The sequence below is a fragment of the Vitis riparia genome, chromosome 18, assembly GCF_004353265.1.
Source record: "Vitis riparia cultivar Riparia Gloire de Montpellier isolate 1030 chromosome 18, EGFV_Vit.rip_1.0, whole genome shotgun sequence".
Taxonomy (NCBI): domain Eukaryota; kingdom Viridiplantae; phylum Streptophyta; class Magnoliopsida; order Vitales; family Vitaceae; genus Vitis; species Vitis riparia.
In genome coordinates, this window is record NC_048448.1 from 37,137,815 (window position 1) to 37,165,211 (window position 27,397).

The following is a 27,397-nucleotide window of genomic DNA, read 5'->3' on the forward strand; positions in this document are numbered from 1 at the left end:
GTAAAAGAATTGAAGTAAATACAAAATATTCGTAAAAGAATGAATAAAACTTTATTGTTTAACAATCAAATATGAATATGAATTACTCATATTATAGACCCTAGATAATTATAAAATTTATATTTTGTAAAAGATGTAAATTTTTTTTAATACTTTTTCATGGAATAGTACCTTTTATCATACAATAGTTATTATTTATTTTCTTAAAATCGTATTGAGGTGGGTGATAGTTAATCAATTTGATCACTTGATTTATTTATTAAAATATGTGTGCTTGTATAAAAAATGATGGCAAACACCTAATATTTTAGAATAAGAAATTAACTATATCCACTCCTAGGAATTAATTTTAGGCTAAAAAAAAGTGATAAGAGAAAACATTTCTCTTAAAAATTGGTTCCACATACACACAAATGAATTATATAAAGATGGGATACTCTTCTTTCTACATGATGATGGATTACACATAATAATGCTTCTTTAAAACTTGAAAATGAATTCTTATCCAAAAAAATTTACATAAACTTTCACGCATAAAAAAAATGCACATGGAATCACAAAAACTAATAATCTTAAAACTTGATACCCAATCATTTTTCTCCACTGAAAATGGAAATGCATGTATTGGAAGTTACCATAAATTCATTTTCCACTTGTCATGTGACTTGTGCATCAAATAAAGCCCACTAAATAAAATTTCTCTCAACATATTTCCACATCAGATTTTTCTTTTTTTTTTTCTCTAATTTTTTATTTATTTTGAACATAGGCATGGATTTAAGTTTGCATTGAATAAATTTCAACCATTGATAAACACTAACATTTAAATAAAGATGATAATATATTTAAATTTTTAATAAAAATTGAGTTGAATATTTCAACCAACATTTGATTCCCTTTGGTCACCTAAAGTTGGCATTAAAATATAAAAAAATCATTGTCTTGAGATCTTTTTTCTTCCGAGCTTATCCTCAAACCTTCTTTAAAAAAATATGATTGATTCTTATTATGCTCACCTAATGCTTGCATTAAAATACTAGAAACTTTTTCTTGTGAGCTTATCCTTACACCTTAAAAAAGGCAAGATTGATTCTTGTTGGTCGGAAGATAAGAACAAAAACTTCTAATAAATTATATTTGGTATATTGATAATTTAATGGGAAAAGACCTTAACTTTTATAAATGTAAAAGTAAGTATTCAAAAGACTATTTAATTTGTAACTTAATTAATTAAGAAAATAAAAACTTTGGGCTATTTAACTATAATTGAATTTCAATTTTGAGCTTGGGTTTAAGCTTTTTTTAAAAAAAAAAATAAAATTTATGAGCCAAAAAATTAAAACATTTTTAAAATCTCAAAATCAAATAAAATAAAACCTATCACAAAGTAAAATTTGTAAAAATATACTATACAAACTACAAAAAGTTTCGATTTATTAGAAACTTTTATGATATATATTGTATTTAAATAAAATTAAACATAAAACAAACAAAATTTTTTATAAAATTTATCTAAGATAGTCGTGCACCGCCATTCCACCACTTGGTGATGAGATATAATAAAAAAATAAAATTGAAAATTTTGTACATGATATATATAAAGGTGGCCATAGTTTAAAACTAATCCCTCATGGCCTATAGTTTTTCCTTCAAGCAAGAACCCAATTGAGACATTAAATGGAAAAAAATAACAATAGTAAACACCTAGAAGTGACATTTACCACTGTCGTGGATTCTATTTTTTAAAGTGATATAAAAAACAGGCTCATTATACATGGGTTGGTTCTTGTTTGGGCTTTCTTAGTTTGCTGCATTTCCACTGTATTATAAATGGGCCCATGAAATATGTAGGAGGGTGCCTTTTTAGAGCGTTCAAGTGGGGCCCATGATTATGTTGATGGAGAAGGTTAAGGGAGACCTCAAGTCCATCCTCTCTATATATAGTGTACATATTAAATTCCTTACAATGAATCAGCCTGTTTGATGGGGGGCGCAACTGCTATCGCTACAGCTGATGATGTGTTGCTAGTTGCTGCAGGGAATGCGCTGCTGTGGGTGCTTAATTTTATTGGTGCTGCTGTTGATGTTGTTGCTTCCTCTTCAAGCATATGGGGGTACAAGGTGAGAGGAGGGCTTACCCAGATGAAACCAGAGCAATCCAAGACACAAAACTACCGTGCGGCATTTCGTCAACCAGGTGGTGGGCATTATTAACTGAAAATATATCGACTTTAGTTTATTATTTTCTATACATTGCATAAGCTTTAAAGATATTATAGTCCGTTAACTCTGAACCTTATTTTGAAAATTAATTTATATTTATTATTTTTATAAATATAATATCAAATTTCAAATTTCAGTATAAGTTACAAATTTCAAAGGGTGTTTATGAGTGGATCAATTTTTGGTCTCAATTAAAAAATCTAATTGAAAATAATATAAATATAATATGTTTTTATTTTATTTATTTATGGTAAGCGTTATAAAATAAATTGATATTTTTTTAATTTTAAATAAGAAAAACAAATAAGATAAAAAAGAAAAAATAAAATAAAAATCAAACAATATAAAATATTGAAAGTGATTGAATAAAAATGAAAAAGCTTACAACTCAAATAAGAGCAATCTAAAAAATGCATTACATATTAAAATATCACCATTTTCTTTATTAAAATATACCTAATGGCATTTCATATTGTTAGATGGTAAAGAAGCAACTAAAAAATCATAGAACCATAGATTGTAGCACATGAACATAGGTTGATGACATGAAGTGCATAGGTTGCTTTCAGACCATTGGGACTTGTTTAGGGTTCAAGTTAAAAATAGGACTAATAATATTTAATCAATAATATCATCTCAAGCCTATTCCAAAATATGGCAACCGGGTAAAATTAAAAATTAACCTAATGCTTAATAATTAAAAAAAAAAAACTTATTGAAAATTTTCTAAAATCACTAGATGTTGCATAATTTTTCTAAAATGAATGAGAAAAGTTATAATGGTGAAACTCTTGAAAAAGAACCTTTCAATTATAGTCACCCTACCTTAAAAAAAAAAAAAAAAAAATTAAACATAAAAGGGTTAAATATATAATAGAAGTAAACTCGTAAATCATCACATAACAAATAATTTTTCCAGAGGGAGCTGACCCCCTCAACCCCCATGAGCTAACCAAGCAGGTCGACCTTGACATCCTAAGCAAAGCTCAACAATACTGATTCAAATTTCACAATCCAACACCAATAAAGACAAAGAACAATTGGCAACTCGACCCTGACATCCTAAGCAAAGCGTAACAATACCGATTCAAGCTTCACAATTCAACACCAATAAAGACAAGAACAATTGGCACTAAAAAAATTTATTTCTTTTAACATTTTCCCCTAAAGAATTTGATTTTTAAATGGCATTATCTGATTTATTATTTTACAAAAAATATATATGCTATACCTTAAAATTGGTTACTAAATTATGTTACAATTATCAAATATATTACCATATATAAAATACAACTTGATAAATCATAAGCATAATACAAAGCACAATAGCAAGATATGTTAATTTAAGTTATTAAGAGCTTATTTAACTGTGTGATTTAAAAATAGTTTTTCGTTTTTAAATACAAAAAATTATTTTAAAAAATTTCTAACACTATTTTACTATTGTTCTTTGTAAACAATTTTTAAAAATAAAGTAAAATAAAGAATAATTTTTAAAAAACAAGTAGGAGTTGTTTTCATCAATTTTTCGAAAACAAAAAATATAAAAACTCATTTGACTATGTTTTTTGAAACTTGTTATTAAAAATTGTTTTTAAATTAAAGAATAAAAAATAATTTTTCAAAATAAGTTTTAAAAAATATGATTAAACAAACCGTAAATGGTAGAGGTTTATAATATTAAAGAGAAAAAAAAAAGTTAATTTAAGAGTTTGCATGCAAGTAGACATCAGGCTGTAAAACTGGTTTACTAAGGCACCCAATTTATTTATATATTTATCAAACCCAAGGATAAGAGATTAAATTGTGTAATTGTGTTGCACCCATGCATTGACCACGTGTTTAGGATGTGTTGCACCAAAATCTCATGATTAATTTGCAGTTCAAAATCACAAACTAGCTGTATGTATTAGAAACAGACCATATTGGGTAATGCACATTCTTCATCATTTTCTATTTCTTAGCAACATATATGACCAAATGAAATTGTTATACCCTAATTATATTTTTTAACTAGGTGATAAAGATAATTAAAATATTATTAGAAGAAAACAATCATATAGGTTTAAATAGAATTTCACACTTAGCCGTATGATAACAAATTTTGTCAATAAAATAAATACAACTTAAGATAACAAATTAAATAAAAAAATGAATAATTAAATTTTAAAATTTTTACTCCTACAAATTCACTAATGATTAAAAATACTACATTTAGAAAAAAAAAACAAACCACTTTTTGCTTTCACAGTCTATATGACATTCCAACCTTAGATCCCATAGTTTGAGTAAGTTTGAGGCTAGATTTGAGACAACCCAGTTATACTACTTGGGTTAGTTCACACAAATTCAATAGATTATCACATAACTAGTGCATGCATAATCTTGCCTAGTATAATATCTTAATATAACTTGGGCAAAATCAGAGAGAAGTTGTGTTTATTGTAGTGAGAAATCAGAGGGAAATCATTGAATGATTTATAGGTTGTGAAATTAGAGAGAAAAAGATGAGCTTTGCTGGTTTGAAATCTAGAGTCTGTGAAGACAAGCAAAGAGCAAGATTATGAGAAAGCGTAACTTGAGCCTCAAAAATATGTAAATATATAAATTTGGCATCTATGAAATCGGTCAGGCCATAATCTAGGATGCAGCTATATCAACATGTACAGTCACAACTTTTTGTTGAGACATGTGCCTCTCAGAACATTTGAAGTAAAGATGTTCTTGTCTTCAATTTGATTGCTCTTTGTGACTTCGAGATTCACATTCCTTTTGATAGAAAAAAAAAAAAAGAATTAAAAGAAGTAGGGCAAAATGTTAAATAGTGTGAGTTTGAATTAATAAAGTTTTAATCAAAATTGGAAATTAAGGTTAAATATCTAACTTGCCTTGATCACAAAGGATGCAAAGATTGACCAATCAGAGTTTTGAGTCTGTCACTAATCATATGATGGTTTCAGTTTTAATTGCTTGAGATATTCCATATAGATATCCATCAAACCTAAGGATAAGACATTAAATTGTGTAATTTTTGTATAATGAACTAGTTCACAAAATGTTTAATGCTTCAAAAGTGATAACTTACAAAGTAAAGAATCAATCCCAATAACTTTAGTTAGCAAAATAATGTCGTAATTCTATTTTTAACTCATTTGAAATACTTCTCAAAACAATATTCGAAAGGACAAAAAAAATTGAATTTATAATGTAGTTTCCTACATAATTTGATTTCTTATTCTTGCTTCAAGAATCTCTCTCTTTTTTACACCAACAAATATGTATAGTACAAAATAAAATAAAGTGTGAGGCACCGCTTTAATCAGAATAATTAATTGAAATGAAATGTTTGACTTGCCTTGATTAATAAGGACTTTCATGGCTGACCTGATAGAGGTTGGGCTCTGAATGTCATCCATTCAGCAATGTATCACACCCTACCAAAGCTTGATCAAGTCGAAGGCTAAGGAAAAAAAGAGAAGAAAAAGAAGAAAAACGAGATTATTAGAATAATTTTCAGTCCCTTTAAATCACTTAGCCATATAATAGAAACTAAGAAGAAGAGAAAGGATCGTAGCTCACAAAAAGCTTGAGATAAATGTTTAGTATCTTCTGCAGCATATCCATCCAACAAATTTGCTTCTTGGCATATGGTCCTCTTCATCATCTTGGGCATCAACAACATTACTGTTAGTATCCATTGGAGAATCGCGATGCTCGGTGCACTGTCTACAGTCATAGCTTGTTCGTGTGTTAGAATTAGTATCTTCTGCTGCTGATCTGGTGTCACAACTTCTCTGCTCATCATTGTACGCTATCATTGTCTGATGGTGGCGCTTGGTGGCTTCTGTGTTGTCACAGCTTCTCTGAGCATCAGTACTGGTATCTTCTGGGATGTTTCTGTTGATAACATAACATGTATATATAAGATAGTACCCACACTCTTTCACTTCGACTGGTGCATCCAAGCTATGAAATGAAGCCTTCAAACGTCTCCATTCGTTTGACCAATACTGGTTGTCAATAGCAACCTTGGGATAATAAGTCACACACATTTGACTTGATTCACCGCAAATTGGGCAGCAATTAAACCGGACATCATCCACGTGACAGCATTCAGATTGATCACCACAGATATTGAGTTCGCAATTTAACCCATCACAAGCCATAGGAATAAAAAGAGAGTATAAAGCAAATCCTAAGAAGTCCTCTTTTCTGTACCAATCCATAGGAAGCTCTATTGTTATTTGAGATCCTTTTTTTTGCTGGCTTATCCACTCTGGAATTCCATTATTTCCCGAAATAACAACTCTGATTGCCTCGTTCCAATAGGAGCCGCATTCAAATTCCTGCACAGAAGTACAGTGTTCATACTCTGTTCATAAGGAAAAAGGGCTAAATGTTATGAAAATCATACCTCAATCATTGATTTGAACGGAGAAAAACCAAGTTGACTTGATGGACTTGATAAAGTTTCCAAGCATGTGCAACTGTGGACATCTAGATATCGTAAACTTCGCGGAAGCTCTGGAACTTGTGGAACCCTCCGGCAGTGACTCAAGTCAAGGTTTCTCAGTTTAGAAAGTTGAATGATACCTGCAAGTATGCTCCTAAAACAGTCCATGCTTAGATTTAGACCTGGAGCATACAAACACTTTAAACATTGCAAACTCCTGAGGTTCTCGGGAAATATCTCAAGTTTTGTACAGAAACTGACATCTAGAGTTCTGAGAGAACTCAAATTACAAATGCTTTCTGGAAGACTCACAAGGCTGTCGCAACGTGCCAGCTTCAAACATTGAAGCCCATGTAGATGCTCAAATGATGATGGTAGTTCTTCTATAGCAGTTCCTCAAGCGTACAAACGCTTTAAACATTGCAAATTCCTGAGGTTCTCGGGAAATTTCTCAAGTTTTGTACAGAAACTGACATCTAGAGTTCTGAGAGAACTCAAATTACAAATGCTTTCTGGAAGACTCACAAGGCTGTCGCAACATGCAAGCTTCAAACATTGAAGCCCTTGTAGATGCTCAAATGATGATGGTAGTTCTTCTATAGCAGTTCCTGAAGCGTGCAAACGCTCTAAACATTGCAAACTCCTCAGGTTCTCAGGAAATTTCTCAAGTTTTGTACAGAAACTGACATCTAGAATTTTGAGAGAACTCAAATTACAAATGGTCTCTGGAAGACTCACAAGGTTGGTGCAATCTGCAAGATTCAAACATTGAAGCCCTCTTAAATATTGAATTGATGCTGGTAGTTCTTCTATAGCAGTTCCAACTAAATGAAGCTTTCTTAAATTTTCCACATCCTCAAGGATTTCTGGAAAGCTCCTTAATCGTGAACAGCCTGAGCAGTCGAGAGTTGTAAGGGATTTCAACTCACAAATGCTACTGGGAAGACGCTCAAGGTTCTTGCATTCTCGCAAACATAAGCTATCAAGTTCTAAGGGACACTCAATAGTGGGTAGTTCATCGATGGCACTTCCCTTTAAACAAAGTTTCCGTCGGGATTGCACATCCTCTTGACATTCCCGGCAAATGGTGGGTATCATCGCTTTACCATTGTTCTTTTCATGATCATGGGCATATATGAGATGGATCCCACACTCTTCCACTTTCATTGCTTTACCATGTGAGAAGCCACAAAATGAAGCTGTCAACTGCCCCCATTTATTTGACGGGGAGTTCTTCACAATCTTTACCTTCGGATAATAAGTCATCCACATTTTTGGTACAACATCATACCAGTGATACGAGGGATAAAACTGGAGTTCATCCACAAACTGAATTTCATGACCACGCAAAGTCAAATCATACTGGAAGTAAGTTGCATCATTCTCCAGTGTCTCCTCAGATTCATTATCAAGTGGATCATAGACACAGTACAAAACAAAACCCAACAAGTCGTTATTTTTATACCAATTTTGAGGAAGCTTTGCAACTACTTTAGCTCCCTTTTCGTGATGGCTTATCCATTTTGGAATTCCACAACTTCCTGAAATAATAAGATTTACTCGGGCAAAACATTTTTCTTTAGGATAAATCCTGCATTCAAAATCCTGCAGAAAATTTAATTAACACGTAAATCCCCATGTCTCCACAAAAAAGTTTTGTTCTATGAATATCATACCTGAATCACTGATTTGAAGCAGTTGAATAGAGAAGACCAGAGTAGACCTGAAGAAGTTTCCAGCCGTGGGCACCCATGTACATCTAAGACACGCAAACTGGATGGAAGCGCTGGAATTTGTCGAAGCTCTTGACAGTGACCCAAGTCAAGGAGTCTCAGCATAGAAAGTTGATTGACCCCAGCAGGTATGCTCCTAAAAAGATTCTCGGGTAGAAGTAATTGCTGCAAAGATGATAGGTGGCAAATTTCAGTGGGGATTCCTCCTTCATCTATACTGCAGAAAGATAGATCTAACAGTTTCAACGAGTACAAGCAGCAAATATCACCCAGAATTTCTCCTTGCATTAGCTTGGACTTATGTAGAATTAACGTCTGTAAGGAGCATAAACCTGACAAAGAAAGCATTTGGCAACATGTTGAATTTAAGCCAACAGCATAGAGATGCTTCAAGCTTTGCAGCCTCCCTAGGTTTTGTGGCAATTTGTGGAGTTTTGAACAGTAACTGACATCGAGAACTTGAAGAAAGCATAAGTTACAAATGCTTTCTGGAAGACTCACAAGGTTTTTGCAGCCGTCCAGATTCAAAACTTCAAGCCTATTCAAATGTTCAATTGATGATGGTAGCTCCTTTATAGCCGATCCGTTCAAGTGAAGCTGCCTTAAGTTTTCCATATTCTCCAAGATTTCTGGAAAGTACTGTAATTGTGAACAGTAAGAGCAAAAGAGAGATTTCAGGGATTTCAACTCCCAAATGCTTGTTGGCAGACTCTTAAGGTGTTTGCACTCTCGCAAACATAAGGTATCAAATTCAGAGGCACGCTCAATGGGTAGTTGGCTGATTATCTGACCCTTGAAACAAAGCTTCCGGTATTCCACATTCCACTGGCATTCCAAGCAGCTAGCATCCACATCCTCAGTCTGTACTATTGGATCTTGGGCGTATATAGGTTGGAGCCCACACTTGAGCACCTTAAAATGATTACGAGAGCCCATAAATACAGCAATAAGATGCTTGAATCGATTGGTGTGACAGCTCTCCAGAATAGCAGCCTTGGGATAGAATATCACCCACATTTGTTCTGATACACCTCCATCATGGTAGCATTTACAAGTAGTGCGAAAACTGAGATGTCGCACACACACGGAAGAAAATCCATATTCTTCATTCAATGACAATTGACAACTTAACTCAATGGAGATTGAAGATTCAGCTTCAAGTAAATCGTCATATTCATTTAGGGCTTCGTCACCAGATTCATTTTCCGATGCACGTGCCAAATCATTTTCACATTCATCGAGTGGAGCATAAACAGAGCATATAGCAATTCCCAAGAAGTCATCATTTTCATAACAATTCTGAGGAAGCTCCATTGCGATATGATATCCCTCTCTCTGATTCCTTATCCACTTGGGAATTCCACTGCTTCCCGGAACAACAATACAGATTCCATCGCCAATGTAGTCGGAATTAGGGAGAAATACTCCATTTGAACTCTTCTCGTGTTTCAAATCCTGCACAAATGGACAATGTAAATCTAGTGGGTCTGTGTCATTATGTGAGTTTTTATGAGAGAGTTTGTTATCAGTTTTCGATAAATTGATTCCCAGTTTTAACTTTCTTTGATCTATGCTCCTGAATCTACTTAATATCCCTTTTAGATGACGGATAATCAATGAACATGAAAGTGAGTGACAAGATTAAGTGTGAAAACTGGAAGTGAGGGGAAACTGAAACTGAAAGTGAGTAGAATAAGCAGATCTCTTCTTCACTTGCAGTAGCTTCTTCTCCATTCAGATTCAGAGATCTTAGAATTGTAGCTTCAACTTAACTCTCAGAATCTTAAAGACAAAGTTCGCTCAAGTTTCAAAAACTCACGGAAAAATTTCGCCTCATGTTTCTCTTAATCCCATGAGGCGAGAGACATGTAGCACACGCTTATTGGCTTTTTTCCATGCAAGTTTCAAGGTGGAGCATCTAATGAACTAAAACATTCCTTCAAATCCTAGTGGAAATTCACACTAGAAATTTCAGAATTTGCTAAAGAAAGGTTTAATTCATTTTATCCATGAATAAAAAAGCATGTGAGGGCATTTTAACTTCCTAATAATTATTATATTAAACTATAATTCTCATTATTTAAACTCATGATCCGTAACTTTATCATCACATTTTGAAGAGACTTTCGTCATCTCTTCCATGAATTAATTGATGTTTAAGGAGGTATAATATTTTTTAATTGAGTTTAACATTATTTCTATCCTTATACTCATTTTAAACTATTATATATTTTTTTTTATAGATTTATCAAAATAAATAAAAACTTAACAAAAAATAAATAAAGATTTCAAAACAAACTTTATAGAGTTATCAACACTTATTTACATCATTCTTTTAAAAAAAAAATTATAATTAAAAAAAATGTGATATAAAAATTATAAAGAATAAAATTTTTAGAAAAATGTACTAGTTATTTGAAATCAAAATTCCTAGTCAGTGAAGCGTCAAAAAACTGTAATAGCTATGCAAATGAGAAAAAAAATAAATTAAAAGTAAAAAAAGAAATTATCAATGCCAAGAATGAGAAACCATTTATTTTCTTTTTTTTTTTTGTAAACATTTTTTTATTCTGATTGTATGTATTCATTACAATTTTTAAATTAATAAATAAAGTTTTTATCACAAAATTTTAAAATGGCATCTATCAAAATTTATATATTGTTATTAGATTTTTATAAATTTCATTTATATCTTCAAAATTACAAACTCCTTTCCATTATTATTTCTTATTTTTCTTATTGAAAATGCATCTTTATTCATCATTTGAAAGCATAACACTTTGAATCTTAGGATGTACTTCTTTCTTCCTAGGCATTGCACTCTCATAGGACCCATTAAATCCATATGCAACATCTCTAAGATCTTAGAAGAAGAGAGAATCAGTTTTCTCTCTCACTCATGTGAATTCATTTTCTTAGATGGGACAGATTTTAGGATTTTTAGGTTTTCCTAAATGGGAAGTGCTTTAACTAGTTCTTTAATTGTAATCCTAGACTAATCATTAGAGTTTAAATGCGATATCATACAATGCTACTGTCTTTGGATGTAAATTTCACATTTTACAACTATGTGGACTAGATGATAAGGAAGAAGTAGAGAGGTGCACAAAGGCATAACAAAAATTACCAAAAATTCGATTTCATACCAACACACATCCTTGAATAGACACTGATTTGGAGTAAAATGAACAAAGCATATACAATCACAAATTTAAGTTGCATTAATTAAGTTTGCTTTCAATCCAATATATAGTAACTCCTTGAGTATAGGTAAATTTGGACCTTCTATGGTACCTTTCACTTTCGAGTTGGTTATATGTAATACAACCATCCCTAAATACAACCAAGCTTCCTTTTAAGGTTCAAACGTGGAGAAAAACCCTAAGTTCATTGTTTCTTTTACCATTCCCAAATACAACCAAACTCCTTTTATGAGTTCAAAAGTCGAGAGAGATCCAAGTTCTCTATCATACAACTAGAGTAGCCACTCTCAAAATCCACAACGTGTTTTTCTCTAGCTCTTAGACCCTATGGTCAACTAAGGCTTTTTGGTTCTCCTTAACCCAGATTTTCTTTCCAACAGACAATTTAAATCCTATTTAAGAATTGTTTTTAAAATTAATTTCTCAGTTCTTAATAATAGAAACCTATTTTGTAGACTAAAACCATGTTTGGCAACTTTTTAACATATTATAGTTTTTTGAGAACTTGTTCTAAAAATAAGGTTTCTCCTAATAACATATTTTAATTGCTTTCAATTGTTTTCATTTATTTTGTAAGGTTGTTTTAAAAAAATAATGGTACATATATAAAGAATGATGAAAAATAAAGAACTAAAAATAAAAGTTATTTTTAATAAATATTTGGAAATACAAAAAATATATTAAAAACATTCTAAGTTTGTAAATAGACTTTTATTCTAGAAAACATTAGACCAACTATTTTTGAATCATGCAAATTGGGCACACATTTTCTGTGCCTAGTTTTCTGCCCAAGGCCTTGTAAATGAACACAACCTCGATTTTGAGGAGTTTCAAAAAGATGGTTGCTTTCTCGAAGGGGAGAGGAGTTTCGAAGGGTGGTGAGAGTTTGTTTGCAGTGGAATCAAAGACATTCAAAATCCCCATTGAAGGGATTCGAGGCAACTGAGAGGGATTATTCCGAAAAGGAACAAAGGCTTCTCCTTGTAGATAAAATTTGGTGAAAAGAGCTTCAGTTTTCTGTTGGAAGGGGTGGAAGACTGGTGCAGAGGAGAGTCAAGCTCAAGGCACCTTAAAGTTTAGGAAGAAAAAGGAAGAAAATATAGGTTAGAGTGTCGTTCACATGAAGCCGATAGGTATCTGCTATGCTCGATGAGGGATTTGGAAGCTAAGAGGTTTTGTCTAGTGTTTCCAGAAGGTAAAGGCTTAGTAGGAGGGTGGTTTCTGCTGGCTTAGAAGTTAAGGGCCCTTGGAGTTTCTACTCCAGCTTTGAGCAAAGGTGATCTGGGTACTTCCAACTCTGAAAAGAATGGTTATATGGTCAAAGGAAAAGATAAAGGGAAAGGAGTGTATGCAGAAGTCGTGAGAAAGGAGGCAAGGGAATTAAGGGATGCATTGTGAGTGCATGTTGGGAATCGTGACCTGCTCAATAGGGAAGAGCAGTTTAGTCATTGCTTAGTAGGATGCTTTGGTGATAGTGTCGAGGTCATCCCTTCTTTGTCCTTATTGAAGGAGTGGGCGTGTGAAAGGTGGTCTCTCAAGGGAGGTTTAAAAATCTCCAATTTGGGTGGAGCCCTTGTGTTGTTCGAATTTGAAGATAAAATTCGAAGCGAATTTGGTGCTTTTAAAGGGTAGTAGATGTCTTAAGAAGAGAGAGTTTTTCCTGCAGAAATGGGGACCTGAAGTGGGGTGTTTTAGAAATGGGAGCCACCCTAAGGAAGTGTGGGTTAAAGTTGTCGGACTTCCACTTCACCTTTGGAGTAGAGAGGTGTTCCAGAGTATTGGAGAGAGATGTGGGTGTTTCATAGTTGTGGATAAGGAAACTGCTTTCTCCTCCGAGTTGATGTGGGCTCGTATCTTGCTGAGAGCCTTTGGGAAGTTTAGACCAGGAACTTCACAAGTGGCAAACTCCCCCATGGTTCTCAGAGGTAGTGGCAAGGTTCGCCTAGTTTGAAGATGAGTGACGGGAGATTAGGGATGAGGTTAGGGGTGAAACACGTGCCGAAGTTAGCGTGCAATATGTTCAAAATTTTCAAATTGATATGCAGTCTTGGGGGATAGGGGCGCAGGTTGTGTGTGGCAAAAGGAAAAGGAAGGCAGCAGTTGTAATGGTTGCAAAGGGTAAGCTGCCTAGTGTAGCTGATATGGACTCTTCTTGCAGTGGGTTTAGGTCCATAAAAGAAAATGGGAAGGCTTTCAAAGGGAATGGTTGTTTGGCCTTAAGTGGTGAAGTGGTTTGGGCCAAAGGCCCATTGTTCGTTAGCCTTGAAGAGGCAGGCTTGGGTAGGTCTCCTAAGCCAACTTTTAATAAGGCTAGCACAAGCTTTTTGGAGCGTCCCTCCTCGGCTAGGGCTCCATCTATTCCCGCAGGGGGTGTTGGGGGACGGATGCGGAGCTCTTGGCTATTGAAGTTGCAGTCACCGCGGAGTTGCTGCCTCATCGTTGGAGGGTCATTGACAAGGCTCTAATGGAGGAGGCTTCCAGGTATTATGCTATTCCCAATTTTTCTTCTTTTTTAGGGCTTCGGGAATCCTCTTCTTCTTCTCTCTGGGGCTACAGCCGAAGCTGTAGGGGTGTCGAAGGGGTTTGCTTATGGAACGAAATGGGAGTTGGGTCGGTTTCCACCGAGTGTGGTGCGGAATAGAGCTGAGCCGACTTTATGAGGCTTGAGTGAGACTTCTTGGGACTCGGTTGACGCTAAGAGAGTGAATGGGTTAGCACTTGTCCTAATGGGGTCGGACTTTACGAGTCCTTTTGAGAAAAGGAGTGTCTGTCACCTAGAAGAAGGGGGATGTGATGAAGGGTGGAGTTCAAGCCGTCTTGCGATGTTCAGTCGCTGCTTGGGTATGCCAATGAAAGGCTTCGAAAAAGAAATTTTGTACTTCTTAAGGAGAATGACAGGGAAAATTGAGTAAAAGGGTAAGAAAGGGGTGACTAGGAAGACAAGTTTAAAATCTTCAAAATCCAATAAGGAACTCAAGAAGCTGGAGTGGACTGTTAGAGAGGCTAATCATAGGGATAAAAGGAAGATTATCAAGTCAGTCATTAAATCCTAAAGAGTGGACCTGGTTTGTTTACAGGAAACTAAAATTAAAGAAATGACTACAGGGCTTGTTTGTAGTCTAGGGGTGGGAAGAAATCTAGAATGGAGAGCAATCAATCCTAGGGGTGCAACTAGTGGTATTCTGGTGTTCTGGGACAATAAACTGGTGGAGCTGGTTGGCTAGGAAAAAAGGGTTTTCTCAATTTGGCGTTGGTTTAAAAATTGCATGGATGGTGTAGTGTGGGTGTTCACTAGAGTGTATGGGCCGGTATGCAATAGAGATAGAGAGGATTTCTGGGAGGAACTAGGGTCAATTAAAGGGTTATGGAGTGACCCTTGTTGTGTAGGAGGGGTTTTCAATTTGGTAAGGTTTCCAAAAGAGCGTAGTAGGAGAGGTGGGCTTATTGCTTCAATGAGGAGATTCTCAGAAGTGATAGAAGATTTGGAGTTGAGGGATTTTCCTTTGACGGGGGGCTCGTTTACTTGAAGAGGAGGCTTGAATAACCAGGCCTAGTCTAGGCTTGACTGGTTCTTATTGACGAACAACTAGGATAATCTGTTCAATGGGGCCATGCAGGGAATTCTCCCCAGACCTGCCTCAGATCATTTCCCGATCCTCCTAGAAGGAGGAGGGTTGACGAAGGGACCTTTCCCTTTCAGATTTGAGAATATGTGGTTGGAGGAAGAGGGTTTCAAAGACAAGATGAAGACATGGTAGGGGAGTTTAAAATTTACAGGGACATCCAACTACATTTTAGATGCTAAATTGGGGACTCTTAAAAATATTCTGAAGATTTGGAATAAAGAAGAGTTTGGGCTCATTGAGACTAAAAAGGGTGAAGCTCTTATGCCGGTTGAGTATTGGGATGAAAAGAAGAAATGTGCAGCTTTAAATATAAAAGAGTGTGAAGCAAGAAATGGAGAAAGAGTCCTACAAGTCTTGGGTGATGAGAGAAGAGATTTTTTGGAGACAAAAGTCTAGGAAGTTGTGGTTGAAGCGGGATGGGAGACAATAATACCAGATTTTTTCATAGGTTAGCGAATGCTCATAATAGAAGAATCTGGTTGTCCAAGTTGAAAGTTAATGGATATTGACACTCAGAGGAAAATAATTTAAAAAACAATGTGGTGGGGGCGTTTCAAAAACTGTACTCAAAAGATAAAGGGTGGCGCCCTAGTATCGATGGGCCATCCTTTATAGGTTAGATAGAAGTGAGGCTAAGGGGTTGGAGAATCCTTTCTCGGAGAAAGTGGTGTTTGCAGCTCTTTCAGATCTAAGCAAATACAAAGCCCTAAGGCCGCATAGTTTTACCATGGCATTTTGGCTTTTTTGGTGGGATATGGTGAAGGTTGAGATTATAGGCTTTTTTAGAGAATTTCATGAAAGGGGTAGATTTGTAAAATCTCTAAATGTCACCATCTTGGTTTTAGTCCATAAGAAGGGAGGTGCACAAGATTTGAAAGATTTCAGACCGATTAGCCTTGTGGAGCCTTTACAAGTTGTTGGCCAAGTGTTGGCAAATAGAATCAAGAAGGTAATGGGAAAAGTGATTTCAGAACCCAAAATGCCTTTGTGAAGGGTAGACAAATACTTGATGCCGTTTTGATTGCAAATGAGGTTGCGGATTCTAGGTTGAAAAGCAGTCAAGGGGGTGTGATGTGCAAATTGGATATAGAGAAGGCCTATGATCATGTCTGCTAAAAGTTCGTGTTGGCAATGCTAAAAAAAATGGGCTTTGGTGAGAGATGGATTAAGTGGATGGAGTGGTGTATCTCTACTGTAAGATTCTCTATTCTTATAGATGGTTCTTCCTCCGAGTTTTTCCAAAGTTCAAAGGGTTTGAGACAAAGAGACCCCTTATCCCCTTATCTGTTCATGATAGTTATTGAGGTATTTAGTTGCTTATTGAGAAGGGCCATTAGTGGGGGCTTTATATCAGGGTGGAGGATAAGAGGCAAAGTGGAGAGGGGATTCTGATATATCACTCGCTTTTTGCGGATGACACCTTGGTGTTTTGTGAGGAGTCTCAGGATCAATTGACGCATCTAAGCTGGCTTCCCATGTGGTTTGAGGTTTGCTCATGGTTGAGAGCTAACTTGGAGAAGAGTGAGCTTATTCCGATGGGGAAGGTAAAAGATATAGAAGATTTGGCTTTGAAGTTAGGCTATAAAGTGGGTGGTTTGCCTTCCTGTTATTTGGGCCTGCCTTTGGGGGCACCCTTCAAATCAGAGGTGGTATGGGATAGTGTTGAAGAGAGGTTTCGAAAAAGGCTGACTATATGGAAGAGACAGCATATATCAAAAGGGGGAAGACTCACCCTAATATGAAGCACTCTCTAGTTTGCCGATTTACTTCATGTCTCTCTTCTTTTTGCCTAGAAAAGTAAGGCTAAGGTTGGAGAAGATTCAGAGGGACTTCCTGTGGGGGGAAGGAGCTCTGAACAAAGGTCACATCTTGTTAGGTGGAACTTGGTTTGTCTGGAAAGAAAGAAAGGTGATTTGGGTGTGAGAAATTTAGCTTTGATGACTAAAGCTCTCTTGGGTAAGTGGAATTGGCGCGTTGCCATTGAAAGTGAGGCTTTGTGGAAGCAAGCGATCGGTCACAAATATGATGTAAAGGAGGGGGGATGGTGTACTCGGGCCGTAAGTGGGTGGCATGGTGTAGGGCTTTGGAAAGCTATTAAAAAGGAGTGGTTGGGTATGTATAGCAGTTTAGTCTATCGCGTGGGCAATGGTAGGAAAATGAGATCCTGGAAGGATAAGTAGTATGGAGATGAGCCTCTTTGCGAGTCCTTCCCTTCTTTATTTGTCATTTCCTAAGCTAAAGATGTTTGGGTATCGGATGTGTGGAAACCAGATGGTGTAGAGGATGGTTGGACCCCTCTTTTCTCAAGGGCGCTTAATGATTGGGAGATTGAGATGGTGGAGCAGTTTATGCTAAAATCCAAGCCTTTAGGGTGTAAAGGGAGGACGAGGATAAGGTGGTATGGACAGCATCTAGAAGTGGAGGACTAGTATTTGGAGAGCGTATGTGCCTCCTAAGGTAACTTTCTTCGCTTGGGAAGCATCCTGAGGCAAAATCTTAACTTTGGAGCAACTCCATTGGAGGGGGTACTCTTTGGCAAATAGATGTTTTCTTTGCCTTTCTGAAGCAGAAAGGGTGGATCACCTTTTACTTCATTCTGTTAAGACGCGGGCATTGTGGAATCTTCTTTTTTCCCTCTTTGGTGTGACTTGGGTTCTCTCTGGTTTAGTTAAGGAAACTCTCCTTGGTTGGCATGGAGCTTTTGTGGGAAAACCCGTAAAAAGGCGTGGCAAATGACTCATTTATCTATATTTTGGTCAATATGGAAGGAAAGAAATTTATTGGCTTTTGGGAATGAGGTGTTTTCACTCCAAAGGTTGAAACATTCTTTTGTATGTAATCTTTGGTCTTGGGTTAGGGCGTTTATAGTTTTGAGTCCTTATTCTCTTGTTAGCTTTTTTGAGTGGCTAGGCTCTAAGTAAGGGCAGGGGATGTCGTTTCTTTCCCCTTTCTTGGTTTAGAGTATGTGGGTTGCTTTTGTATACTCCCTACATACTTAGAGGGCACTAGTTTGGTGTTTCCTCTTTTTGTTTAATATATTTCTTTTTACCTATCAAAAAAAAAAAAAAAAAAACTATTTTTGAGAACTTTTTTCAATAACCGTTTTTTAAGAATTATTTTCAAAAAAAATTCCTAAACAAAGCCTTAACCTTTAAGGATCTAAAACTTTGCACTAAGTTTGGGGTTTTATTGTTGGATTTTCTTAGTCTTGCAAGCTTTATGATGATCTTGCAATATTTTCTTTAATTTACTTTTCATTTTACTTGAGCATTAAGTTTGGCTAAGTATTGAAGAATAACCTTGGCATACATTCAACTTCTTTTATGGACAAAGGAATGGAGCTAGATCAGACTTTCTTTGAATTTAGTCAATTCTGATTTACGTGACTCATAATCAGATTGTAAAACATTCAAATTTTTTAACAAGGTACCTTGCTCATTTTCAAGGTAAGAGATTTTTTTCAAGCAAGGAAGTCTTCTCTCACACTTCTTTTATTCTCATCCAACTTTCACAATTTTCATCTTAAGGCTTCCTTGGCAATCTCAAAAGACAACTTTTCTTCCAAATATGTTGTATCATGAGATGAACCTTCAAAATTTTCAGATTCAAGATCAGTTTCAAATTTAACATTTTTCTTTTCGTTGCAAAGAGATATAGAAGGTAACAAGTATATCAACAATTTTGTCAGGCTCATCGTGCTCAAAAGACACAAATATCATCAATGTCATGTGACAATAAATCATAATTATGTTTATGCATGTTTCTAGCAACTTAATGCAATGAAATTTGTACATTCTTCATCAAAATCATACCAAATTACTTCTATGACCTTATCCTTTTGACATTCAAGAAAGTGACCTTTCTTTACACGGTAGAAACTTTGAATCAACTAGATCTTTTTTGTGCATTTTAATCTTTTTATCACATTTCTTTTCCCTTGTTTAATCAAATAGGTTATCCTTTGTTTTTGGAAGCTTTTTGAACTTTTTGAAACTTTATCAAGCCTATAAATTTCCAATATTGGTCCTTTTTTATTCCTATTCTGATTTAGAAGCATGTTTATCTACTCCTAGTGCAATATTAATGTTTCTTTTTCTTAGGAACACTTAGTCATCTCCAATTGAAGGAAGCCAACTATCTCATCTGGCTTTATTGAATCAACAGTGTTCCATTCCTCTATTGTTATGACCTTAGGTCTAAAACGATCAAAGGGGATCTTAACAGTTTTTCGAGTAACCTTGGAATCAGGTAGAGGCCTACATAGATTGAAAGTTAGCATTCACAATGTCCATGATTTCAATAATATATTAAGAAAATAATTTTGTTGTGATCATTTGAAATTCATTACTTCACCTATCCCAACTTTACATAGTTTTTCCTACCCTAGTGGATATACATCCAATCTCTATTTAGCACCTTATCAGGATATCAACAAAATTGAACAGAACTCCAATCTCTATTAGACTTCATTTTCAGGAAGTATATCAGTTGTACCTTGGAGTGAGTATAATTATCTCCTTTGAAGTATGGAGGTCTACCTATAGAGGTTCCTTCTCAGAGAATTTCCATCTTAAGAGAATATAGTTTATCCATATTGAGAACATGAGCAAACATGTTTTGACACAATTTATGAGTTTATAAGAGAGTATGCAATGAACTTGAGTTCTCTTTTAGATTATCAAATAACATATGCACATGAATGTGATTGTGTGATTAGCACAAGGTCATGGACTAAAATGTCTCTAATGAAATCTCAACAAACAAGCACACAAATATTTTTTTTTTTCGATAAGTAAACTCATATATTAGCAAAAGGCAAAGTGCTGCAAAACATACAGAGAGTATACCAGGCGACGAAGACCTCTCAACAAAAACAAACCAAAAGAAACAAAAAAAACCCACCAACCCTTAACTGGAGGCTATCCACTCCAGGAAACCTATAAGGGAACAAGCACACAAATATTGCACAAGATATAACATAAAAAATCTCTAAGAGGAGAAAAGGAAAATAAATAAATAAATAACAGTGGGTGCCTTTGTTGTTGCAAATCCACTATGAATATAAATCCAGTTTTGCCTACAAGTCCTCCAAGATCAATCACCAATCCCCTTAAGGAATCCTCAAAGTGATTATTTCTTCAATCCACACCTCTTTTTGATATGCTTCAATACAGCTCATCATGTGCTCACCACCAATCTCTCACCATAGCCTCCTTCAACTCTCTTCAATTACCACGAGTTTTCTTCTGCTCTACTAATTACATTACAAAAGAATCACCTTCATTATCTCATTGAAGTGATCTCCAAAAACTAGAAAACAAAAATTCTATTTGCAAAGCAACTTCTTCTTCATATAGATTCAGAGAACCAAAATAAGATGATGTTTTCACTTGTAGCAACATCTTCATGTAGATTCAGAGAACTCAAATTGTAACTTCAAATTCACTCTTAGAATCTCAATTAAGGTAAAGCTCACATTTCAAAATCTCCCACCAAGAGTTTCACTTACTCTTCCTTTTTGAAATGAGAGTAGAACCAACTTAGTGCCAAGGGACATAAGGCACACCCTTATTGGCCTATTGTCATGCAAATTTCAAGGTGGAGGAGCATCCAACTAACTCAACAAATGTTTTTTCGCTTCTGGCCATTTGTTTCTATGGTCTAGAAAAATGTCCTAGATGATTCCCATTGTTTCAACTCTTTCATGAAAAATGCTTCTCAAATCACTCACTCCAGTCTTTCACTCACATTACCTGTGAACTCCAATCTGCAGTAGTGAAATCCTATCAAAAGACTTGGATTGAGTTCCTGGTTCTCGGTTGCCTAGCTCTAGCAAACCAGGACTTCTGTTAGCAACCTGGAACAAGTAGCTTATCCTTTCAATCCCATTTTCAAGCTCAATTCCCTCCACCAGTGAAAGCAAATGGTCTTATATAATCAACTCCATTCACTCCAGGGCTATACAGGAAACACTTGTGAGCTGGCAGGCAGTAGCTCCTCCCGACTCACCATATTTCCAACCCCATTTGCTCCATCAAATTCATAAGAAGCTAACAAAATAACTAGCATTATATATCATACAATATCTATGCTAGTTAATTTACATAGAAAATGCAATTTCTACCCTAAATATGCCAACATACAGGAATACATACAATTTATACAAACATTGCACGCTAACACAAGAAAATCATACCTCACTTGCTGATTTGAGGCAATTCACCAGATAATGCATCGATGGCAATGAGGTCCCAACTGAGTTGTGCATATCTAACAGTCGCAGACTTGAAGGAAGCTCTGGAATTTGTGAAAGCTTCTTGCAGTGACTCAAGTCAAGGGCTCTAAGGTTAGAGAGTTGACTGATACCCACAAGTATGTCACTAAGGGTTCCTCCTTCCTCTGGATTGCACCGACTTAGATTTAATACTTCCAGTGAGGATAGATGGAAAATGCAATGGAAGACTCCTCCATTTAGATTGCAGTTTCTTAGACTTAATTCTTTCAGTGCGTTCAAGCAGTTATCACTCTTTATTACTCCGGGTGTTAGATTGCATTGATCTAAACGTAGTCTCCTTAAGAGAGATAAACCTGACAAAGAAGGCAATTGACAACTGAGAGAATTTAAGGAAAGAAACTCTAGACATGGCATTCTCTCCAGGTCCTCCGGCAATCTGTCAAGTTTTGAGCAGCCTTCAAGACTTAGAACTACAAGAAATCTCAAATTACAAATGCTGTTCGGGAGGCCTTCAAGGTTTTTACAATTATCCAAATACAAGTTGCGAAGACCTTCTAGAAGTTCAATCGATGATGGTAGCTCTTTAATAGCTGTTTCACCTAAACTAAGCACCTCTAGTTTTCGAATGTTGCACTTGATTTTTGGAAAACTAGTTAGTTTTGAACAGCCACCGCAATGAAGAGTTAAAAGGTGTTTCAACTGATGAATGTCCCCAGGAAGACTCTCAAGGCTTACACACCCTATAAAATTCAAGGAAAAAAAAAGTTAGTTTAATAACACTCTTATATGTGTGTGAACCTTAAGTAAATTTATACAACCTGAAAGAATTAGTTCCTCCAAATTTGGCACGTTTGAGAAATTTGGCAATTCACTGAGCTGTTGTGAATCTCTGAGATTGATGTACCTTAAATTTCTAAGACACTGGAACAAAATAGAATTTCTATTAATAAATCAATTTTAAAAAACTTTAAAATATTATAAAACAAAAGAATAAATAAATAATAATCATACCATGTTTCCTTCCCAAAGTAGTTTTATGTTACTATTGCTCAAATTGAGGAAAACAAGATTGTCTGCATGAAAGTTTGATGGTAGAGATTCTAAAGAATATCCATCCCATTCAAGGACTGTCAAGTCATACGGAAATACAAAATCTTCAGAGAGTTGTATGTGATTGTGGGAGATGGAAAGCAATCTAAGTCTATGCATCCTTTCGAAAGCTTTGGATGGAAACTGTATCTGTTCTGATCTGTCCACATGAAGGAATATCCCTTCGATTTTTTCAGTCCCCTAGATAATAAGAGTATAAAATTAGAAAAGCACAATACATATAAATGCTTACTAAGGTGACAAAGATAAATAACGTCTTGAACAAAACATATTTTCTATATATAAATATATATATATATATATATATATATATATATATATATATATATATATATATATATATATCTTACCGTATTTCTTTTTAATACTCGATAAATATCTGTATGTCTCCATAATCTGCTCCTCTCTCCTGGCTCATTAGGACATTCTTGATCAACAATGCCCTTGCCCATTTGGGCTAACAAATCATGCATATATATTCTGTTGTCCTTTGAAATGGTTATGAAACACCTATCAACGAGAGCATTTATTCCACTTTCTGCATTGAATTCGGAAGCATCCAATACTCTTGAAACTCTTTTCACATCACTTCCTCTAAAGAAACATGCAATGTCGAGAAATATCATCCTTTGTGTATAATCCAATCCATCAAAACTTATTTTAAGCACTTTTACAATTTCCATGTTAGGCATTTTTTCCAGCTTCCGCAATTCGCTTTTCCACTCTGGTCGTTTCTTTCCAAATAATAGAGAACCCAAAACTTTAAGTGCTAATGGAAGACCATCAGCATATCGTACTACTTGATGAGAGAGATCTGCATAACCTTCCTTCGGATGATGTTGTTTAAAGGCATAACGACAAAAAAGTTGAAGAGCTTCGTGAAAATTTAATTTCTCAACTTCATACATATCATTCACTTCATGCCTAGTTAGCAAATCTTTTTTCCTAGTAGTAATGATGATTCTACTTCCTGGACCAAACCAATTATGCTTTCCAATCAAGTGTTCTAATTGTGTCAGCTCATCTACATCATCCAGAAAAACAAGAACCTTTTTTGAGGAAAGCTTGTCCCTTATTTCTTTGATACCTTCATGAACATTCCTTAAAACTATTTTCCTCGATGTCCTTAGAGTATCATCAAGAAGTTGTTGTTGTAACTTAAGAAGACCAGAATTTCCTGTGGATTCTTTTCTGACATCTGTGAGCAAACTAACACTTTCGAATTGATTTGAGATTTGGTTATAAAGAGCATTGATGATGGTGGTCTTGCCGATACCACCAAGCCCATAAACCCCGACCATGCGAACATCATTCAACTCAATCTTTAACATTGATATTAGTCTTTCCAAACGAAAATCCATTCCAATAATGTTCTCGTTAACATCTAAAATCTTAGGGAAGCTTCTAGGGACTTTCTCAATAATTTCATCAATAAGCTCTGATTCGTACCTGCCAATTGCATTAGGATGAGTTGCAAAAAACAATAAATTATATGAAATAAATTTAATGATGCCTAGTTTTCCAACTATAACTTAGTAGGGCTAAAAGGAATTAAAATTATAATAAAATAAACCACATCTATCAAACTACGTATCAGTACAATTTCATTATTCTATTCAATTGCTCATATATATGATAGAAATAAGGGAAGAAAATACAAAATATGAATTGCATTATCAAAAGTGGGAAAAAAAAAAACTAAAATATTTTTGTGTTAGCTTATACTATTCAATCTTTTGGAAGGTTCAAAATAAAGTTGACTTGTCTAGAACATTACTACCCTATTTTGATAAGGGATTCCATCATAGGATCAACTGCTAGTCTGCATCCAAGCTTTTTAATCTAATAATTTTACTACTGATTAGACGGTCAACATTACTATCTTCTATACTTGCATGACTTTCTCTCACCATTTATTTAGATAAACGTCCCTTGCTCTTCCATATGTTGTATTTTGCATTTATTTTTGTCTCTAGCTGAATGAACAAAAATTTTTGAAAACCGTTTAATCAAAAAATAACTTATGAATTAATTAAAAATATTTTATTTATAATTTTAATTCTATTGCATGAATGAATTAAGAAAACAAATTTACATCAATTTTAACCTAAAATAATTTAGTATATTCTTTATGAATCAATAAAATAGAATTTTGTTTTTAAGAAATTGTAATATTATGGTATCAAGTTTAAAATTTTAATGAACAGATCTTTATTTTATAAATAATAAAAATGAATAAAAAATTATAAAAGTTTAAAACTCACTTAGCTTTAAAAATTATAAAAATGATATAAATATTTTTTTATATCAGCAGACACAGAAAAGGAGAGTACTTCAAATGACAAATGAAGAGAAGTTACAGAACCTGTTCTTCGCATCATATCCGGCTAGAGTACTTGCTTGCCTCAGGGCAGCCTTCCATTTCCTTATCTTTTCCTTTCTCTCCTCATCTGCATTCTTCTCATGATGGGTAAATGCTTCTCCGTAAATCTCAGTTTGGTTCCGCACTTCAGACGGATCCACATGATAGAAAATTGGGATAACTACCATTTTTTCCCTTTCCTCTTTGCATTTCATGATCTTGACAAGCTCTTCCAGACACCATTTGGAACGAGCATAGGTTTCTGAGAAGACAACAATGGCACTCCTTGATTCCTCAATAGCTTTTAAGAGCTCTGGTGCAATCTCTTCACCCCTTCGAAGTTCTTCATCATCTCTAAAGGTTCTAATACCGCTATGAATCAAAGCCTTGTAGAGATGATCAGTGAAGTTTCTGCGAGTATCTTCACCTCTAAAACTCAAAAACACATCGTAACTCCATTGAGAATGAGAAGTGGAAGAAGAAGAGGCCATGGTTGAACAGAAATTGAAAGAAAAATAAGGGTCTTTGGGTATTTAGTGGGTTGATTCCCTTAGCCTTATAGAAGTATGGATGTTGGTGGTGGGATGTTGCCGTTTCTTTCTCAATTATTTTTATTCTTAGCTGTATCCCTCTAGCTGGTTCACATGACTCAAGACCCTACCTCAATGATTTCCCTCCACTCTTTTCTTATACATTTTACTCTCACTTTTCTCTTTTTGACAGTCAACAATGGCCGACAGTCTTGTCTCTGCAGTTTACAGCTGTTCTTTTCTTTTATTTCCAATTAATTTCTAAAATATAAAAATTAAAAAATGATCAAATCCATGTGATCTTTACTTAGGTCATAAGATCGTGTGAACACACATTAAATTAAAGTTATTAAATTAATTTTTGTCTTTTCTATAGTGAGCAATATTATAGTAGAAAATAAAGGTTTATTAAGTTGACATGTCAAGTAAAGCTAACAACTTTGGTATTATAAGCTTCATTTTCGTAGATAGAAAAATATGATAAGTCATATGACAAAAGGTAAAGAAAATTTTGATCTTGAAGAGTAGAAAGAATAATCATATATAGGTCATAATGGTATATATAGGTCATCATAGTAATGAGTGGGAAGGTGGGTAACTCTAAAAAGAATAGACTAAACCAATCACCCTAAAATTCAAAAGTACCTTTATCATAAAAGTCATCAATGTCATAACGGTAATGAGAGTGGATATCTTTTGAAAGAATAGACAACCCTAAAATTCAAAAGTACCTTTATTATAAAAGTCATTAATGTCATAATGGTAATGAGAGTGGATATCTTTTGAAAGAATAGACAACCCTAAATTTCAAAAGAACGTCTGTTTTTTGGCAATTGTATCCCGACAGTCTTATTTTTTTTACTTTATATCTTTTTAATATTATTATTGTGAGGATGGTTAAAGATGATGCTAGAAGTCTTTCTATGGTTTAAAAAGGAAAAATGTGAGTGTTAAGTTGGTATTTTGCCATTTTAGAAAATACTTAATTTTAAAATCATTAATGGGAAGAAATAAAGAGTTCACAAAAAATAAAGACATTTTTATTGACTGATCTAGGTAACCCCTTTCATGGCTTTTAATTGTAACTTCGTTGAAAATCTTACTCTTTCCTCCTTGTCTTCCTCTTGTTATTCCTAAGTTTCAACTCTTTTTTTTTTTTTAAATAATAATATTGGTTTTATGTTTTAATGAGATAGGTTACAAATTTGAAGAAAACATATTCTAGTGTATTTATTGATTATAACCCTCTCTTCACAAGAGTTATCGTTATTTACATTCTCAAACTAATCAAATTTACATCTTTAGGTATGTAATCTTTAATGAGTTCGAGTTTTCTTTTACTAACAAAACTTCTACCATATCTTTCTTATTGGAACAAAGTCAAATGATCATATTTTGAGGCTTAGATGAATGGTCTCAACCATCCAATCCAAATACCTACTCAACCCACAACTTCACTCCCACTAAACAACCTTTCAACTATTAACACTATAATAAGATTTCTTACCTTTGCTATTCAAATGATCATAATAGCGTAGATCCTCTATTTTATTTTTTTAACACATCTCATTTAAATTTGTCTTCTTACATCCTTTAACAACTTATTATGCACTTATGATCATTTTTCTAAATTGTTTTTTTAGCTTTCATTGATGGTTCATTATGATTATATCGATTACTAGTTTTTTTATTTTATTTTATGCAGGAGACATTCTAGAGAGATTAGGTGCATTCCAATCTTGATTTTAGTGATTTTTAAATCTTAGTTTAGGACTTTATTTTTTATTGATTTATAACATATTTAGGTTTGTTTAAAATTTTAAAACTTTAATTTTATAAAATAGATTAAAGTTTTAAATTAATTAATAATTGATTTCATTCTCCTTTAAAATATAGAATATGATAAAATGCCCGTAAAAAAT

At 34.5% G+C, this 27,397-nt stretch overlaps 2 protein-coding genes across 2 annotated transcripts in view; both read right to left on the reverse strand.

Moving 5' to 3' along the window:
- Window positions 1-5,359: 5,359 nt before the first annotated feature.
- LOC117906632 overlaps window positions 5,360-27,397 on the reverse strand; it is a 122,878-nt gene continuing 100,840 nt past the window's right edge. The window contains exons 8-12 of the mRNA XM_034819745.1: window positions 8,353-9,864; window positions 7,285-8,281; window positions 6,638-6,858; window positions 5,803-6,569; window positions 5,360-5,683 (exon numbers count right to left, since the gene is read on the reverse strand). Coding sequence (XP_034675636.1) covers window positions 5,823-6,569; window positions 6,638-6,858; window positions 7,285-8,281; window positions 8,353-9,864 — 3,477 coding nt within the window. The 3' untranslated portion in view covers window positions 5,360-5,683; window positions 5,803-5,822. The remainder of the gene's footprint in view (window positions 5,684-5,802; window positions 6,570-6,637; window positions 6,859-7,284; window positions 8,282-8,352; window positions 9,865-27,397) is intronic.
- On the reverse strand, window positions 22,145-25,524 carry LOC117906634 (disease resistance protein RUN1-like). Its single transcript, XM_034819749.1, has 4 exons — window positions 24,949-25,524; window positions 22,934-24,032; window positions 22,485-22,763; window positions 22,145-22,394 (listed from the first exon to the last, which is right to left on the reverse strand). Exons 1-4 carry the CDS (start codon window positions 25,434-25,436, stop codon window positions 22,239-22,241), a joined length of 2,022 nt encoding a protein of 673 aa, XP_034675640.1. The 5' UTR covers window positions 25,437-25,524; the 3' UTR covers window positions 22,145-22,238.

What these genes read in the sequence shown, in the direction of transcription:
- LOC117906634 (XM_034819749.1), bottom strand. Translation starts at nt 25,436, where the DNA reads ATGGCCTCTTCTTCTTCCACTTCTCATTCTCAATGGAGTTACGATGTG. An exon ending in GGATATGATGCGAAGAACAG is followed by an intron (nt 24,033 to 24,948) that starts GTTCTGTAACTT and finishes TGCAATTGGCAG; the next exon opens with GTACGAATCAGAGCTTATTG. An exon ending in GAGTATTAAAAAGAAATACG is followed by an intron (nt 22,764 to 22,933) that starts GTAAGATATATA and finishes CTTATTATCTAG; the next exon opens with GGGACTGAAAAAATCGAAGG.